General features: G+C 40.8%; 1 protein-coding gene across 1 annotated transcript; it reads right to left on the reverse strand.

Annotated features, from left to right (window-relative positions):
• Positions 1-1016: 1016 nt before the first annotated feature.
• LOC102810988 (ubiquitin-fold modifier 1-like) lies at positions 1017-1274 on the reverse strand. The gene has a single exon (XM_006862980.1). It carries the CDS (start codon positions 1272-1274, stop codon positions 1017-1019), a length of 258 nt encoding a protein of 85 aa, XP_006863042.1.
• Positions 1275-16307: the final 15033 nt, after the last annotated feature.

Consider the following 16307-nt stretch of genomic DNA (forward strand, 5'->3'; position numbering starts at 1 on the left):
GTGCCACACCAAGACTCCAAGGAGCAGTATAGTGGTTATAGTATTTGTGTCTGTCTAAAAGAAAGAGGGAATAAAAACTCCATGTAAGTATTTGTTTTGCATGGACTCTCTGGGGAGGAATACACACTGCATCTGGAGAGGGAAATAGGAAATTAGGGGATGAGGCGTCAAAGAAGCTAACTTCTTACAGTGCACTCATTTCAACCTTCCAGGTTATGTACTGTGTGCAAAGGCCTACCACAGTGACACAGAGGCAGCAGGGTTTATAGGGGGGATGGAGTGGGGACCATATTGGGTGATGTTGTCAGAGGAAGTGACACCAAAATGAGTGTCTATCACAGTTTTGTGCAGTGTTTTAGCAGAAATTTATTATTAAAAATATCCCTACAGTTCCCACAGTTCCTTATAACAACAAAACAGTTTCAGTAAGCCCAGTGTACTTTTTGAACTTCTTAGAGCGTTCTGGTCAGAAATGTCATTATTACCTAGTTTTGTCTGCATGCTTAGAGGAGGTGCTATTGTTTTAATTGCCCCTGGCATTTTTGTAGTTATTAAGTTTGTCAAATTTTCTGGTTTTGCAGCTACAATTAGTATTTGTGAAGCTATATCAATAACTTTTTTGAGAATAAAGTAGTGCTTAAAGGAAAAGCAATAGAAAAAAATTTAAAGGCTTCTGCTCAGTTACTAATAATGTTGTAACTAATACTTATAATGCTTCAATGTAGAAATTTTTTTTTTTGCAAATGTTTTTATAATTATCAGAAGCATACTCCACTTATGAAACCAGAGCTTGATAATCCATTCCCCTAAATGCACTACCTGTTGATGTTGTGAGGTAGCAAATGAAGACAGCATTCCCTCTTCACATTGAGACTGAATAACAAAGAACCAACTTGCATTAACTATTGGCATTTTCATAGTATTTTATAGAGCCTGATTTCCATTTTACAAAAAAAAAAAAAAAAAAACCCAAACAAAACAAATTGATTAGGAAAGTATGTTCCACGTAGCTGCCATTAACAACTTCCAACTCGATCTCTAGGAATAATTCGCAGTTCTGACCCGTGTTTTAGAAAAACATTTCCAGCAGTCTGTGCAGGATTTATTCCTATTCCATCATTGGTAATAATTGCACTTGTTGCTGCAGAAACTTTAAATTCTTCTGCTGCAAACTTTAAGACTGCTGGGAAAGGTGTACTTTCAGGAACACTGAGTACTTTGTATGGTAGCCGCGGATCAGATGTCAGCGTGATCTTGAAGGAAACCTTCGACATCATGCAATGATTGGGTTAGAGGCCACAAGGCGACGCCGCAGAGTACCTCCACCTGTAGAAAGGTTTTTATAAAACAATTTTGTTGTTACTATTCATATAGTCTAAGAAACATTATACTTAAAACAATTTGCAACTACATTTACCACATATTATCCTATGATTAAATTTGATCACCAATATTACTAAGGTAGAGGAGGTTCACTGGGGCGCTGACTCCGTGAGCTACCCACACTGGATGGCTCCAACCCTAGAGATATCTCTGCACAAAGGAACACTCTTCAAATCTGAAACAAAAATGGATGGAATCCATGGAGGTGTACTAAGCTGTACGATGGTGGTTGTTGTTAAGTACCATGGAGTCGGTTCCGATTCATAATGACCCTGTACAGGCTTTCCGAGGCTGTAAATCTTTACAGGAGCAGAAAGCCTCATCTTTCTCCCGCAGATCATCTGGTAGTTTCAAACTGCTGACCCTGAAGTTAGCAGCCCGATTCGTAACCACTATGGTAGGCTTGTACATATCCATCCTGGAATGTGTGCTTTACTAATTTTTTTAAAGTTTGAAATAAACATGCTCATTCTTTGCTCTGTAGTTTGGACGTAGCAGCTATTCTCTGAAACACTTTCAGTACAATACCATTGCATTACACAGATCTCTACGACTGATTTGTTACTTACATCTCTGTGGTTGCTAATGTTGTTGTTGTTAAGTGCTTTGGAGTTCATTATGAGTCATAGCAACCCTGTATAGCATTTCTGAGGAGCAGTTGGTGGGTTTGAACTGAAAACCTTTTGGTTAGCAGCCCAGTGCTTATCCTACAGGTGCCATTAAGTCAATTTTGTCTCATAATGACCCCCTGGAACAGAGTAGAGAACCTCATAGGTTGCGATCCTTATTGTCAGGTCTTTTTCCAGTGGAGCTGCTAGATGGATTTGAACCTTAACCTTTCAGTTAGCAGCCAGAAACTTACTCATTGCACCACAGTGTTCCTTAGATTTCTAGTACCCGCTGTCATTTGTAAATGAGTTTTTATTTTATTGCCCACTCTTTTCAGGAACTTCCTTTGGTGCCGAAAAGACCAGTCAGCTTTTCCCACTCTAGAGTCTAAGGTATGACAGGGGGGCGGGGGGGAAGAGCCTAGGGCTTTAACTTCCCTACAGAAACTGTCATTGATCACACATTCAGTATGGGTGGTCGTGTTAAGTGCCGTCAGTAGGTGCCAACTCATGGCAACCCTGTGTAGTGTTTCTGAAGAGTGGCTAGTAGGATTGAACTGCTGGCCTTTTGATTAGCAGTCCAGCGCTTATCCTACAGTGCCACACCAGGATTCCTAATCTGGATGGAGAGTCTAAAAAATGCTTTTGATATTTGACTGGCAAGTTCTACTGCTATGAATTCCCAAGTAATCTTAAAGAAAACACAAAAATGTATGTACCAGAATACTCACTTCTTTCTCACGTCCAAAAAAATGATCACAAACTAAAGTCTAAAGCTAGTATGGATGATACCTTCTGTGCCACCAGATTTTGATATGGGGAAATAACTGCATTGTGTTGATTAATATTAATGACAAACCAATTGTTTCTGTTGTTATTGTTCATTGCCATCTATTTGACTCTGACTCATGGTGCCCCATGTATAGCAGAAAAAAACTTGCTTGATCCCTCGCTGTGGTGCAATAGAATATTTAACATAGCCATGCGCTAGCCTTTGTAACCCCCAGCAAGCACCTAACTATGTGGGACTATACAAATGATGTGCTTATGGCCCATCAAAAGGATTAGGTAATTTGCTAATAATGCAAATGAGTTGCATGGCACCTTGGTGGGGCTGAAAACATGCAAATAAGGTGTATGGAACCCTAATGAGGAGATTGGTCAGTTCTGTCTTCCCACTAGGCTTAAAATGAGCCATCTCAGAAACAGAGAAGGAGAACATCACAACCACCAAGAAGAAGAGCTAGGAGTGGCACACATCCTTTGGACCTGGGGTCCCTGCACTAGAAGCCTCCTAGACCCAGGAGACACAGAGACAGAGAGATAGAGAAAGAGAGCAATGACACAGGTGATAGCAAGAGATAGAGAGACACAGTGGCAGACAAACGTTACCAGCAGAGGCAGCAGAACCAGGAGAGACTGGCAAGATGGCACAGTGGGTTTCTCTGGCCAATGGAGTGAGAGAGCGGATCACCTTTGGGTTGGGAGTTTACTGATGACTTAGTAGGGTTTCTCCAGGCACTTACTGGTAGAGCTAAGAAGCTGTAGCACTCACCAGAACAGTACCAAGATAGAGGAGCTGCAAGGCCAAGAAGCTGAGGGCTAGAGAAAGGCCTGCCTGAGAACTGTAACCTGAGTCATTTCTGATCCTGAATTGTAACCTGTGTTTCCCTAACTCCATAATCATAAGAATTGTGAGTTCTCTGTAGCAATTGCAAGGAGTTATCAAGCCCAGCAGAGAAGTACAGTTATATGAGGAACAACTGGTATCAAAATTGGTAAAAAAAAAAAATTACAAGGTGGAGGCCTGGCTGATCTCCACCTCATAGAAATCAGTCTAGGACATTGATCTTGAGTCTCCTTTTCTTTTGTGAAGTTAGAGGAGATCAGACAGCACCCCCACACCATTTTTGCACATGTCATCTTCATAATCAGTGGTATACTTGAGCCCATGGTTGTGGCCCCTATGTGTTTGAGGGCTTTCCCAGACTAAGGGTCACATCTTCCAGCATTCTGTCAGATAGCATTCTGTTGTCATCCGTAAGGTTTTTATTGACTTACTTTTGGAAGTAAATTACCAGATCTTTCTTTCCAGTGTGTCTTAGTCTGGAAGCGCCACTGAAACCTGTCCACTATAGACAACTCTGCTTGTATTTGAAATACCAGTGGCATATCTTCCAGCATTACAGGAACACACAAGCCACCACAGTAAACAACCTGACAGATAAGTGATGATATAAAGCAAAATCTGTACATCTTGACAACTTTGATTAAATAAATTATGTCACCAGATGGTCTTCTTAGGACTCACCTTTTATTGTTAACATTTTCAACACTTAACTTATGTTTGTGCTACACATAAACATGTGTAAAATAGCCCATTAGTCAAATTCAGAAACGTTTTATAAGCAATGTACAAAGTTATAGCATATGATTCTGACCCATAATATTCTATTTTTTTAATTTCACCTTTTCCAAGTCTTATTTTAAAAGAAAATATTATCCTGTAGTTTACACTAAAGTTTCTCAATTGCATATATTTCCGATTTCAAAGTCTTTATGAATACCAAAAACACATATGGTCATGGTGAATAGTGAGGTTTGTCTTCTCCCCAAGTGTAAAATAGATCATTTAGTTGGAAAATCATCAAATAACTTTTTCTAGAAGAAGACCTTTTAACAAAGGTATCAAAGCCATTTAAGCTATTTTATCCCCTTCTTACCATCTGCCACCTACCTCTTTCTAGTACATGATTAAATTGGAAGAATTCTCTATGTGACCCAGGATTGATGCCTCTCATTTAACTTGTACATATGACTCAGAGTATTATGGGAGAATAATGAGCAAATTGAGGTGCTCATTGTTGTTGTTCAAGTGCCGTGGAATTGGTTCCAGTCGGCTCTGCTCATAGAACGCCTTAAAATAGAAATTTGGGTGGCTGTGACTTTTTTAATTATAAAAGAAAGCATATTAATTAGTATAAATTTGGAAATCATAGACAAACACAAAGAAGGAAATAAAAACAATCTGTAATCATCCAGGATTATTGGTGTGGTGCTGTCAGATAAGCACTGGACTGCTAACTACAAGATACCTTTCTTGGCCATTTCCCTATAGAAAAACAAAACAACTCTTGAATATTTAGGCCATAATTCCCAGTTGAAGCATTACTAATGAAGAATTAATTCATTATAAATAAAAAATTAAAATTGCTGAACAGATTGATCTCATAGATACCAACCTGAAGCTAGATTGGACACTGAGACCAAATTGCATGCCCAGACCTATCATTAAATTGAAACACAAAAGACAACGAATAATGAAAGGCAGCTAATCCAGAAGCTCTACCCAGCACACTTACAAGCATCTCTCATGTGGGAGAAGTGTGCTGACATCAGAAACTTAGAAGATAATGTCTTCCAAAGTATGAGAGTGTGTACCAAAACTCACTGCCGTGGGGTCAATTCTGACACATAGTGAACCTGCTGCAGTAAATTCCTCTGAAGGAACTTGAAACCTCTCCTCTCCTCTAATATAACCAGAATATTGGTCTCAACAGTCCATATTTACTGGATATTAAGAAGGCTTCTCCTGGTATGGGCTATGGGATAAGTACTGGACTGTGAACCATAACGTTGGCAGTTCAAACCCACCAGCTGCTCCTCAGAAACCCAATACAGGGTCTCTGTGAGTCAGGAACCAACTCAACGGCACTTAGCAACAAAAACAAGGCTTCAGAAAGAGTCTTGGTGGTATAGTGGGTTAAACATTGGGCTGCTAACTACAAAGTCCGGTGTTCAAACCCACAGCACCACACCAGGAAGATGGAGTACCAAATTATTAACAACACTTTCTCTGAAAGCTGAATTTATGGAAGATGTCTAATTTATTCTCACTGCTGCATATCTCCACCACTCGTCTGTCATGCTGTGGTGGCTTGTGACACACCAAAACTTGCTCTCCAGCGTAGAGATGCTAAAGCAAATGGAAGAAATGAGGAGGTCCAAGAGCTGAACAGAAAATTTCAAAGGTCAGCTGGAGAAGACAAAGTCAAGTATTACAATGAAAATGTGCAAAGATCTGGAATCAGAAAACCAAAAAGGAAGAACATGGTCAGCTTTTCTCAAGCTGGGGGAACTGAAGAAAAAAATTCAAGCCTCAACTTTCATTATTGAAAGATTCTCTATGCAAATTATTGAATGATGCAGAAAGCATCAAGAGAAGATGGAAGGAATACACAGAGTCACTGTACCAAAAGGAAATGGTTAATATTCAACTGTTTCAAGAGGTAGCATATGACCAGGAGTGAATGATACTTAAGGAAGAAGTCCAAGGTGTAGTGAAGAATTGGCATAGAACAAGGCACCGTGAATTGATGGAATCAAAATTGAAATCTTTCAAGAAAGTGAAGCAGCAAAAAGGCATTCACTCATCTCTGCCAAGAAATTTGGAAGACAACCATCTGGCCAAGTGACTAGAAGAGATCTGTATTTGTGCCCATTCCAAAAAGAGGTGACCCAATGGAATGCAAAAATCATCAGACAATGTCTCTGATATCCCATGTGAGTAAAGTTTTACTAAAGGTAATACAGAAACGACTGCAAGCATACACTGACAGAGAACTTCCAGAGGTTCAAGCCAGATTCAGAAGAGGATGTGGAACAAGGGTTATCATTGTTGATGTCCAATGGATCTTGGCTGAAAGCAGAAAATACCAGAGAGATGTTTACCTGTGCTTGACTATGCAAAGGCTTTCGATAGGGTGGATCATGACAAGCTATGGACAACATTGCAAAGTATGAGTATTCTGGAACACTTAATTGTGCTCATGAGGAATCTGTACACTGACCAAGAGGCAGTTGTTCTAACAGAACATGGGAACACTGAATGGTTTAAAATTAGGAAAGGTGTGCAACAGGGTTGTATTCAACCCTGTAGCTGAGCAAACAATCCAAGAAACCGGGTTATATGAAGAAAAATGTAGCATCAAGATTGGAGGAAGACTCATTAACAACCTGAGATATGCAGATGATACAACATTGCTTGCTGAAAGTGAAGAGAACTTAAAATACATACTGATGAAATCAAATAACAAAGCCTTTCTATGAAGTGCATCTAAATGTAAAGAAAACAAAAATCCTCACCACTGGACCAATAAACAACATTCTTATCAACAGAGAATAGACTGAAGTTGTCAAGGACTTCATTCTTCTTGGATCAACCATCTACACTCATGGAAGCAGCAATCAAGAAATCAAATGATATATTGCATTAGGCAAATCTGCTACACAAAACCTTTTTAAAGTGTTGAAGACAAAGATGTCAGCTTGAGGACTAAGGTGCTCCTGACCCAAGCCATGGTATTTTCAATAACCTCATATGGATGCGAAAGCTGGACAGTAAAAAAGGAAGATCGTAGAATTGATTTTTTTGAGTTATGATGTTGGAGGAGAATATTGAAAGTGCCATGAGTTGCCAAAAGAACCAACATCTGTGTTGTAAGAAGAGCAGCCACATTGCTCCTTGGAGGCCAAGATGGCCAAACTTCATCTCTCATAATTCGGACATATTGTTAAGAGGGACAAGTCACTGGAGAAGGGTATCATGTTTGGTAAAGTGGAGGATCAGAGAAAAAGAGGAAGACCCCCAGTGAGATGGACTGGCAAAGTTGTAGCATCAATGGGCTCAAGCGTGGTAACAATTAGGAGGTAGGCCCAGGACCAGGCAGTGTTTCATTCTGTTGTACATAGGGTTGCTATGAGTAGGTACTGACTCAATGGCACCTAGTAACAACAACTGCTGGACTGCAGTCCATTTGAACCGTAAGGTCAGCAGTTCAAGCTCACCAGCTGCTCCTAGGAAACATATACAGGGTCACTATGGGCTGGAACTCACTTAACAGCACTTAACAACAACAATATTAAATCTCTATGAGGCATTGATGGTTCAGGGATAGAATTCTAATGCACTTCGTATGTAGCCATCACCCATCTGTCAATGAAGACTTTCACGTTACTATATATTGAACAGATTTCTGGGGGAACTTCCTGACTAAGATAGACTAGGAAGAAAAAACTGGCGACGTACTGCCAAAAATCAGCCAATGAAAACCCTATAGATCACAAAAGTTCGATTCCCAACCAATCAGAGGCTCAGGACATTGTTTAGTTTCATTGTGCCTGGGGTCACCAAAAGTCACTTACCAGCCAGTTAACAACAGTCCACCCATTGCCATCAAGTTAATTCTGATTAGTAGTGACCCATAGGGTTTCTTTAGGTAATCGTTACAGAGGAGAGCACTGAGGCTTTTCTACCAAGGAGTGGGTTTGAACCACTGATCTTTCAGTTAGCAGTAAACCACTTAACCACAGTGCCATCAGGGCTCCTTCCAACAACATTTTATTTCTAGTGCCTAGTCCAGGGTCTTATACACAGTAGGTGCTAAATAAATATCTATTGAATGAATGTAAATTTATTATTTTTTTAATGTTTGAATTTTTTTGAAATGAGTAATACTTTCAAAAACATAAAGAAAATACAGATTTTTCTGATATTCTTAGCTTTCTCATAGTCACAGAGATAAAGAACTGCTTTTTAGAGAATCTTTCCCTAGGTAAAAATCTAATTATTTTTCCTTATACTGTCTATCTTTGAATGAACTTAACCTTTGAGTCCGAATATAACTCAGTATGTCCAAACTTGGTAAAACCCACCTAAGAGTGTGCCTAAATCAGATAATAGACTCACTGACTTCATAAATCACCAATGACTCGTATCAGACACTGCTGGTATCTCCACTACCTGTTTCAGTTACCACACTCCACTACTGCTGCACCCTTTGCTTTCCTAGGACTCCTTCCAAACAACTGCATTTTGAAGAGCTGCTTCTCATGGTGTTGGTCCATATCCCATTCTGGTCAGGAAGCTATACTGAGCTATTTCTCAAGTGAGACACACACTGTGCGGCTCTGCATTCCTTGCAAGAAATCCTCAGCTTGTCTGCCAGCTGTCAGACAATTGTCAGCCAATTGGGGTGGAGGGATATAGAAGGATGTTTTCTTTAAAACCATGTTCTAAGTAATGATTGGTCCCAAAGGTCATCCCAGAAAAGCTAGATTCATACATAATATAGTTGAAGCCAGTCAAGTTGGAATATGTAGACATAGTAGTCACTCACTCAGTATTTATTTGTTGAATGAATGAACATTGATAATACTCTGCACAACAGGCCTTAGTAGTCTCACTTTCCACCTCCCCAGGGAGGTGACTTCTCTGCTCCTGGCAGCTGTTGGCACCTGTACATAACATACAAGTTGGGGGTTGGTAACTCAAGAGTTGCCTATGTTGGTGTTTTAGGCAAAGATTTTTGGTTGAAAGTAATTGAAGCCTCCTCAAGGGAACTTATTATAAGGGCACCACACCTTTGGGTGGAGGCAGTTTTCCAAAGCAGGAAGGTTATGAGATGGAAAACTATGTTTTAAAACTTTAGACCAACTTAGAGACTCCCACCACTTGTCTGTTCATTTGCTCATCTGTCTGTCATACTATCGTGGCTTGTGTGTTGCTGTGATTCTGGAAGCTATACCACTGGTTTAGTCCAAGAAGTTGGGTTATATGAAGAAAAACGTGGCATCAGGATTGGAGGAAGACTCACTAACAACCTGAGATATGCAGATAATACAACCTTGCTTGCTGAAAGTGAAGAGGACTTAAAATATTTACTGATGAAGATCAAAGAGTACAGTCTTTGGTATGGATTGCTTCTCAATGTAAAGAAAACAAAAATCCTCACCACTGGACCAATAAACAACATTCTTATCAATGGAGAAAAGATTGAGGTTTTCTCCGATCCTGGGCCAACCTCACTATTGTTGCCACGCTTGCCATCAATGCTGCTACTTGGCCAATCCATCTCGTTGGCAGGGGTGAGGGGGTTGTCTTCCTCTTTTTCTCTGACCCTCCACCTTACCAAACATGATACTCTTCTCCAGTGATGGGTCCCTCCTGACAATATGTCCAAGTATGAGAGATGAAGTTTGGCCATCTTGTCCTCCAAGGAGCACTCTAGCTGCACTCCTTCCTAGCAACTCATAAATCATACCTGTCACCAACAATCTCAGCTGAAGGGAAGGTTAGCCCCCTGCCTCCATCTACTCAACCAACTTTGACTTTCCTGGGTGCCTTTAAGCAATTACCATTAACATTAGAAAGACCTATGTACTCAGAAGAAAGGCCTGGAGGTCTGCTTCTGAAAAATTGGCCAATGAAAACCCTACAGAACACAGTGCTAGTCGACACAAATAGGTAGCCATGAGTTAGGTACCACTGGGGGAAACTGAGTAAAGAATACAGGGAATAGCTATCTGTCTCCTAGTTCTTATAACTTCATGTGAATCTACCGTTAACTCAAAATTGAAAAATTAATTTAAAAAATTGTGCACATTGAATGGATGTGCCTTGATTTATTTTGAGTATTACAAACATTAAAACAGTATTAAAACTCATAATTTCACCTTTACATCTGAGATTTTTCTGGTGGTTAGCTGCATTCTGAAATAGTAGTAGAAGCTCACACCCTGCTCCACTCCAATTGTTCTCATTGAGTTCCTGCTGAATCTCCTGCCAGGAGAAAGGTTGTTTGCCAAAGGAAAAATGGATATATTCCATGTACAAGATGACCTTTAAAACTGTCCCTTGCATTTCCATTCATTCATTAAAAGTCTTAGAATGGCTACTATGGCCAGACCCCATGTCAGGTGCTGAGGTTTGGTAGTGACTAAATTAGAACGGATCTCTGCCTTCATGGAGCTTATAATCTTCTGTGGATAGACACATTAAACAAAACGTTTGAAAAAAAAAAAATGGCATCTAGTCTGTTCTGACTCATGGCAACCCCGTGTGTGTCAGAATAGAACTGTACTCCATAGTTTGTAATCGCTGATTTTTCTGTAGGAAATTGTCAGGCCTTTCTTCTGAGTTGCCTCTGGGTAGACTTGAACCTCCAACCTTTCATTTTTTATGCGAATTATTACTTAATACAAATTGTGCTGTGAGCGGTTGGAGAAAAGTGTATGTTGTAATGGGCAAGAATTTAAAATCAGGAGGGGATTGGGATGGAGGGAAGGGCATCGCTGAGGCCGTGACTTCTCAGCTGAAGGTAGTAAGAAGAAGAAGGTAGACAGGCATTCCAGGTAGAGGGGACAGCAGGTGGCAAAGCCCTGGAACAGTCAAGAGCTAGACACAGTCAAGAAATTGAAAAAAGACCAAGGTTTGAAGAGCAAAAGTAGTTCAGGATGAGGCACTTACTTAATTGTTGTTGTTCTTAAATGCTAGCGAGTTGGTTCCAAACTATAGCAACCCTGTATAAGGTTTCTGAGGAGCAGTTGGTATGTTTGAACTGCCGACCTTGAGGTTCAAACTGACCTGTGGTCTAGCACATCGTCCTGCAGCTTTGCAAGGAGGAGATGGGAACAGAATGTTGATCAATGGCTCTAAAGCTGCACTGTTCAATATAGGAAGCCACTAACCACACGTGACTATTGAAAACTTGAACTACAGTTGGTTTGAATTGAGGTGCACTGCAAGTGTCAAATACACACTAGATTTCAAAGACTTCATATTAATAATGTTTATATTGATTATGTGTTACAAATAATATTCTTGATATACTTAGGTTAAGTAAAACATACCATTAAAGTTAATTTCACCAGGTTTTGTTTTTTTTTACTTGTTTAATGTACCAACTAGAAGATTTGAAATTACATATGTGGTTTGTATTATATTTCTGTTGGACAGCATCCTAAAGTGTTTACTTAGATATGAAGAAAAACTACTTGACTATGAAGAGATTGAGTAATTTAGGAAGGGAGGTTTAAAGATTTCAGTCCCAAGAAATCTTTAGACACAAGGCAACTAGCCAATCTCCTATCTTGAATGACTAAGGAGTTTTATTTTCCTAGAGGCAGGGAAGAGAACAAACCATAGAGATTCTTAAGTTCCCCTCCAAGGAAAATAGAATCCACCTATTACCAGGTATTAGGAGGCTTACAAAATCATTGGAAGGGCTGGAGAAACAGGTTCTAGGTGGAGCTTCCAGGAACATTCCCAAACCCCAGAATCACACAGCTTATTCTGTGAGGGAAAGACTATTGCTGCCCTTACAGGAAGCTACTGACTACTGAGCCACATTGCCTCTGCCACATCCATGTAACTAATGTGATGACTCTCTCCTGATTGGCAGGATCTAAATTATACCCTGCAATTAGATTAAAGGGACTCTAGGAAAGGCAGTTTTCTCATTTTCCTGCGTTTGCAATAGAGCAAGGCATACCAAGTAGAATTTGCAATCAATGCTGACTGAGCCAATGGAAGGCATCCACTACAAGTGTGGTAGAATGTTTACTAAGACACTGGTGTAAGAAAAGGATGTTGGCACGTGTCGCTAGGCTGGAGCATAGCTTCGTGAGGAAAAGGGAGGTATTATGACTGAAGCCACCACCAACCCCAATGATGCCTTGTGGCACAATGGTTAAGCACTTGACCACTAGCCAAAAGGTTGGTGGTTCAAACCTACCCAGCACCTCTCTGGAAGAAAGCCTTGCAATCTGCTCCCTTAAAGCTGACAACCAAGAAAACCTTATGTTGTTATTAAGTGTCATGGAGTCGCTTCCAACTCATAGAGACCTGGTATAGGGTTTCTGATGCTATATATCTTTCTCCCATGGGATGTCTGGTAGGCTCATAGTGCTGATCTTGTGGTTTGTAGTCCAGTGCTTATTCTACAAAGCCACTGCAGTTTTACCCTGTCATATGGGATCACTGTGAGTCAGAATCGATGGGACAGCACCTGAATGGTGTATAACATGGTGAATGTTCAGCAACAGGGTTACTGAATTATATACTCAAAAATGTCATTGTTTGTTGTGAAGTGCCATTGAGTCAGTTGTGATTCACAGAGACCCTGTATAGGGTTTCCTAGGAGCAACACTTAAAAGTTGCTTAAAAGATGCAAGAACTCCCCAGTGGGAATGAACCTGAAGTAGTCTGCTGAGTGGTAGACTATTGGGGAAACAACTTATTATATGGTTCAATTTATATAAAACATCCAGAATAGGCAAGTTTATAGAGATGGAATGTAGATTACGGGTTGTCAAGAGTCCTGGTGTGACACTGTACAGTAAGCCCTAGACTGCTAACAGCAAAGTTGGTGGTTCAAATCTCAGCCGCTCCTCAGAACCCTAGACAGGATGACAATAAATCAGAACCAACTCAGAGGCACATAACCACAACAAGCTAAGGTTTCTAGGTTTATTTCTGAGACGTTGAAAACATTCTAAAATTTATTATGGTGTGTGCTTAACTCTGTGAATACACCAAAAGTCATTGAAGTGTGCACTTTTAAATGGATGGTAGGAGATCCTGCCCCCATAAAGTTTGGATCTGAAGTAAGCCCTCCCCCAGTTTTGCCCCCAAGTAGGCAGCAAAGAAATTTGACTTGGTTCTCGGGAAACTCTCCAAAAGTAATAACCACAGACCATGTGTAGTATACCATGCATGCACTGCCAGAAGAGCAAACAAATCCATAGTGGAAGAAGTCCAACCAGAACACTCCTTAGAAGCCAGGATGGCCAGGCTTCATATCTCATAACTCAGACATATTATCAGGAGGGACCAGTCCCTGGAGAAGGACATCATGCTTGGTAAAGTGAAGGGTCCGTGAAAAAGAGAGAGACCTCCAACGAGATGGATTGGCACAGTGGTGGCAGCACTGAGCTCAAGCAGAGCAACAGTTGTGAGGATGGCTGAGGACCAGGAGGTGTTCCGTTCTGTTGTTCATGGGGTTGGTATGGGTCGGAACTGACTCAACAGCACCTAACAACAACAGCAATGTGCACTGTAGATCCACAACCCAAATTTACATCACCTGGGTAGTCCTATACAGTTCATGCCACAGTTCCGTTTAGAGTGGTCTGTTACTGACAGACAATGGCAGAGCAATAGTGCATCACTTTTGCACAGAAGAAGGCCATGGAGCTTCCATCTGCTTCCCTTGAAATGCTCACCTTCCGGATGTTCCCTCTCAGAGCCCAGCTGCCATGATGTGACGAGCCCAGCCTTGGAGGCATCCAGTCCAGGCACCAGATATATGAATGAAGAAGCTTCTAGATGATTTCAGCATCAGCCACCTGAGGCAACTGAGATATTCGAGTCTTCCCAGCTGAGGCCCCAGACATTTTGAAGTAGAGACAAGCCTTCCCCACTGTACCCTACCCGTAAAATAGGCAAAATAAAATGGTTATCAGTTTATATCACTAAATTTGAGGTATTTGGGGATGCAGCCGTGATAATCAGATCAGATTTTTATTACCTGGAAATGGCAAAAGCCTAAAACATGTGCCATCAGCTTTGGGACCAGGTGGCAGGCAGAAGTTGGAAGAGCCTTTGAGATGACTGTTAGTAGAAGTCTTGCTAGGGCAAGGCTTAAAGGAAAAAAAGAAAATTATTGGAAGCTGATGGAAATGGGACTCTTCATTTTCTAAATTTTTATTTTGGTGAAATACATATAGCAAAACTGTGCCAGTTCAACCATTTTTATATGCAATGTTAATTGCATTAATCATGTTGTACAACCATCACCACTATCAATTTTCAGATTATTTCATGTCAATTAATAGAAACTAAGTACCAAAAAGGGACTCTTTTTTACATAGTGTGGTACATTTGACAATGCCTATAATTGCCTGCAGTTTCATGGAAAATAGCAAATGTGCCTAATGAACTCAATGATCTAGCTAAGGCGAGGTCTAGGCAGTGTTGAAAGTCAACTGGTTTCTTTATGTCTAGAGAGAGATGAGCTTAAAAAAAAAAAGAACAAAATCTATACAAAACTATAAAGGAGCCAAGACTTGCTGGGCTTGAAAAATAAAGTTGTCCTTCATTCCCAGCTGTTCCAGAGGTCAAAATATGCTCAAAATTAAATATATATATATTGCAGAGCAAAGATGAAATCTTACAGGGTGGGCCTGGAGGATGCCTTGTTAAGATTTCAGAGAAATGGTGCCTTGTAGAACCTTTCAGCCTGAAAAAAAGGACTTCTAAGGATCTTGAAGAAGTGCCTCCTACCATCCCTATTAAAACATAACTCACCAGTAGCTCCTCAGAAACCCTATATGGTGTCACTATGAGTTGGAATCGATTCGATGAAACCTAACAACAACAACAATAGGTTATATGGAATCTGGGTGTGGCACTGTAAGGATAAGCACTTGAACATAAGGTAGGTTTTTTTGTAGTTGTTATTTTTTTTAATGTTTTATTGTGAATTATGTGATAGTCTACACGGTAAAACACTAGCCTTACCTTCATCCCACCATGTATCACTTCATTGCCATGGTTACAATCCCATCCATGCATCATGAACCAACCAAAGGGTATACTCTGCAAGCCTGCCCTCCAGTCATTGGCACACAGCCCCTCTCCCTCTCTGGATCCAGAGTCCCCACCTGCTCCATCCCTCCACATCATCTTCTCTGCCTCCATATCTGACGTCACTGTGTCTCTGGGTACGGTTCCACACTCCGCTCTTCTCCCTTTATGCTCCCAGGCACCCCTGTTCCTGACCTGCAAAGTCAATCACTCCTCTCCTTTTGCTACAAAACGTCTACCCTTACATTTTCAACCCTCACAGTCAGTCCTGATAACAATTATTCACTATTGTACCACAACAGACCTATCTCCTTTCATTAGCCCCACCCAGACAGATTGGATACTACTCAGTGGAGATTCTACCTTCCTCCATGCACTCTGGATCTATGTTTCCTCTTGAAAACTTGTAAGCCAGTCACTTCTTGCCTTTGTAGCTGCCCCCCAACCCCCCATTTTGTGTAGCCAATGTCCAAGTAGCCCATCCCTGTCTACTGTGTGTATGAAGAGGGTGGAAATGATCCTTGCTGTAAAGATTTGTTCCCTCTTTTGAGCTACTGCATCCATAGGTTTAGGTCAAATTCATCAAATTGTATCAGATTGCTCTTTCTTTCCTCTTCTTTCTTATTCTAGTTGAGCTCTGATCATCCAGCCATTGAAGCCAGGTCAAGTGGCTATTATCTGCAAGTGTGGGTGTTCTTATGCGTATGCCTTCTCTTATTATCAGATAAACGCTTCACTTTCCTCTGTGGCTATGTCACTGACTCTGGGCCCAAGAGTCCCCAGGTCTTGACACACTGCTGGCCAACCAGGTTCACAGGAGTCTAATGAACGTTGTAGGGCTTAGCTCACAGCTTCATTGCTGTTTTTCCCTCACTTCCCCTTATCAGTGA

This window comes from Chrysochloris asiatica, unplaced genomic scaffold (assembly GCF_000296735.1).
Source record: "Chrysochloris asiatica unplaced genomic scaffold, ChrAsi1.0 scaffold00052, whole genome shotgun sequence".
Taxonomy (NCBI): domain Eukaryota; kingdom Metazoa; phylum Chordata; class Mammalia; order Afrosoricida; family Chrysochloridae; genus Chrysochloris; species Chrysochloris asiatica.

What these genes read in the sequence shown, in the direction of transcription:
- LOC102810988 (XM_006862980.1), bottom strand. Translation starts at nt 1,274, where the DNA reads ATGTCGAAGGTTTCCTTCAAGATCACGCTGACATCTGATCCGCGGCTA.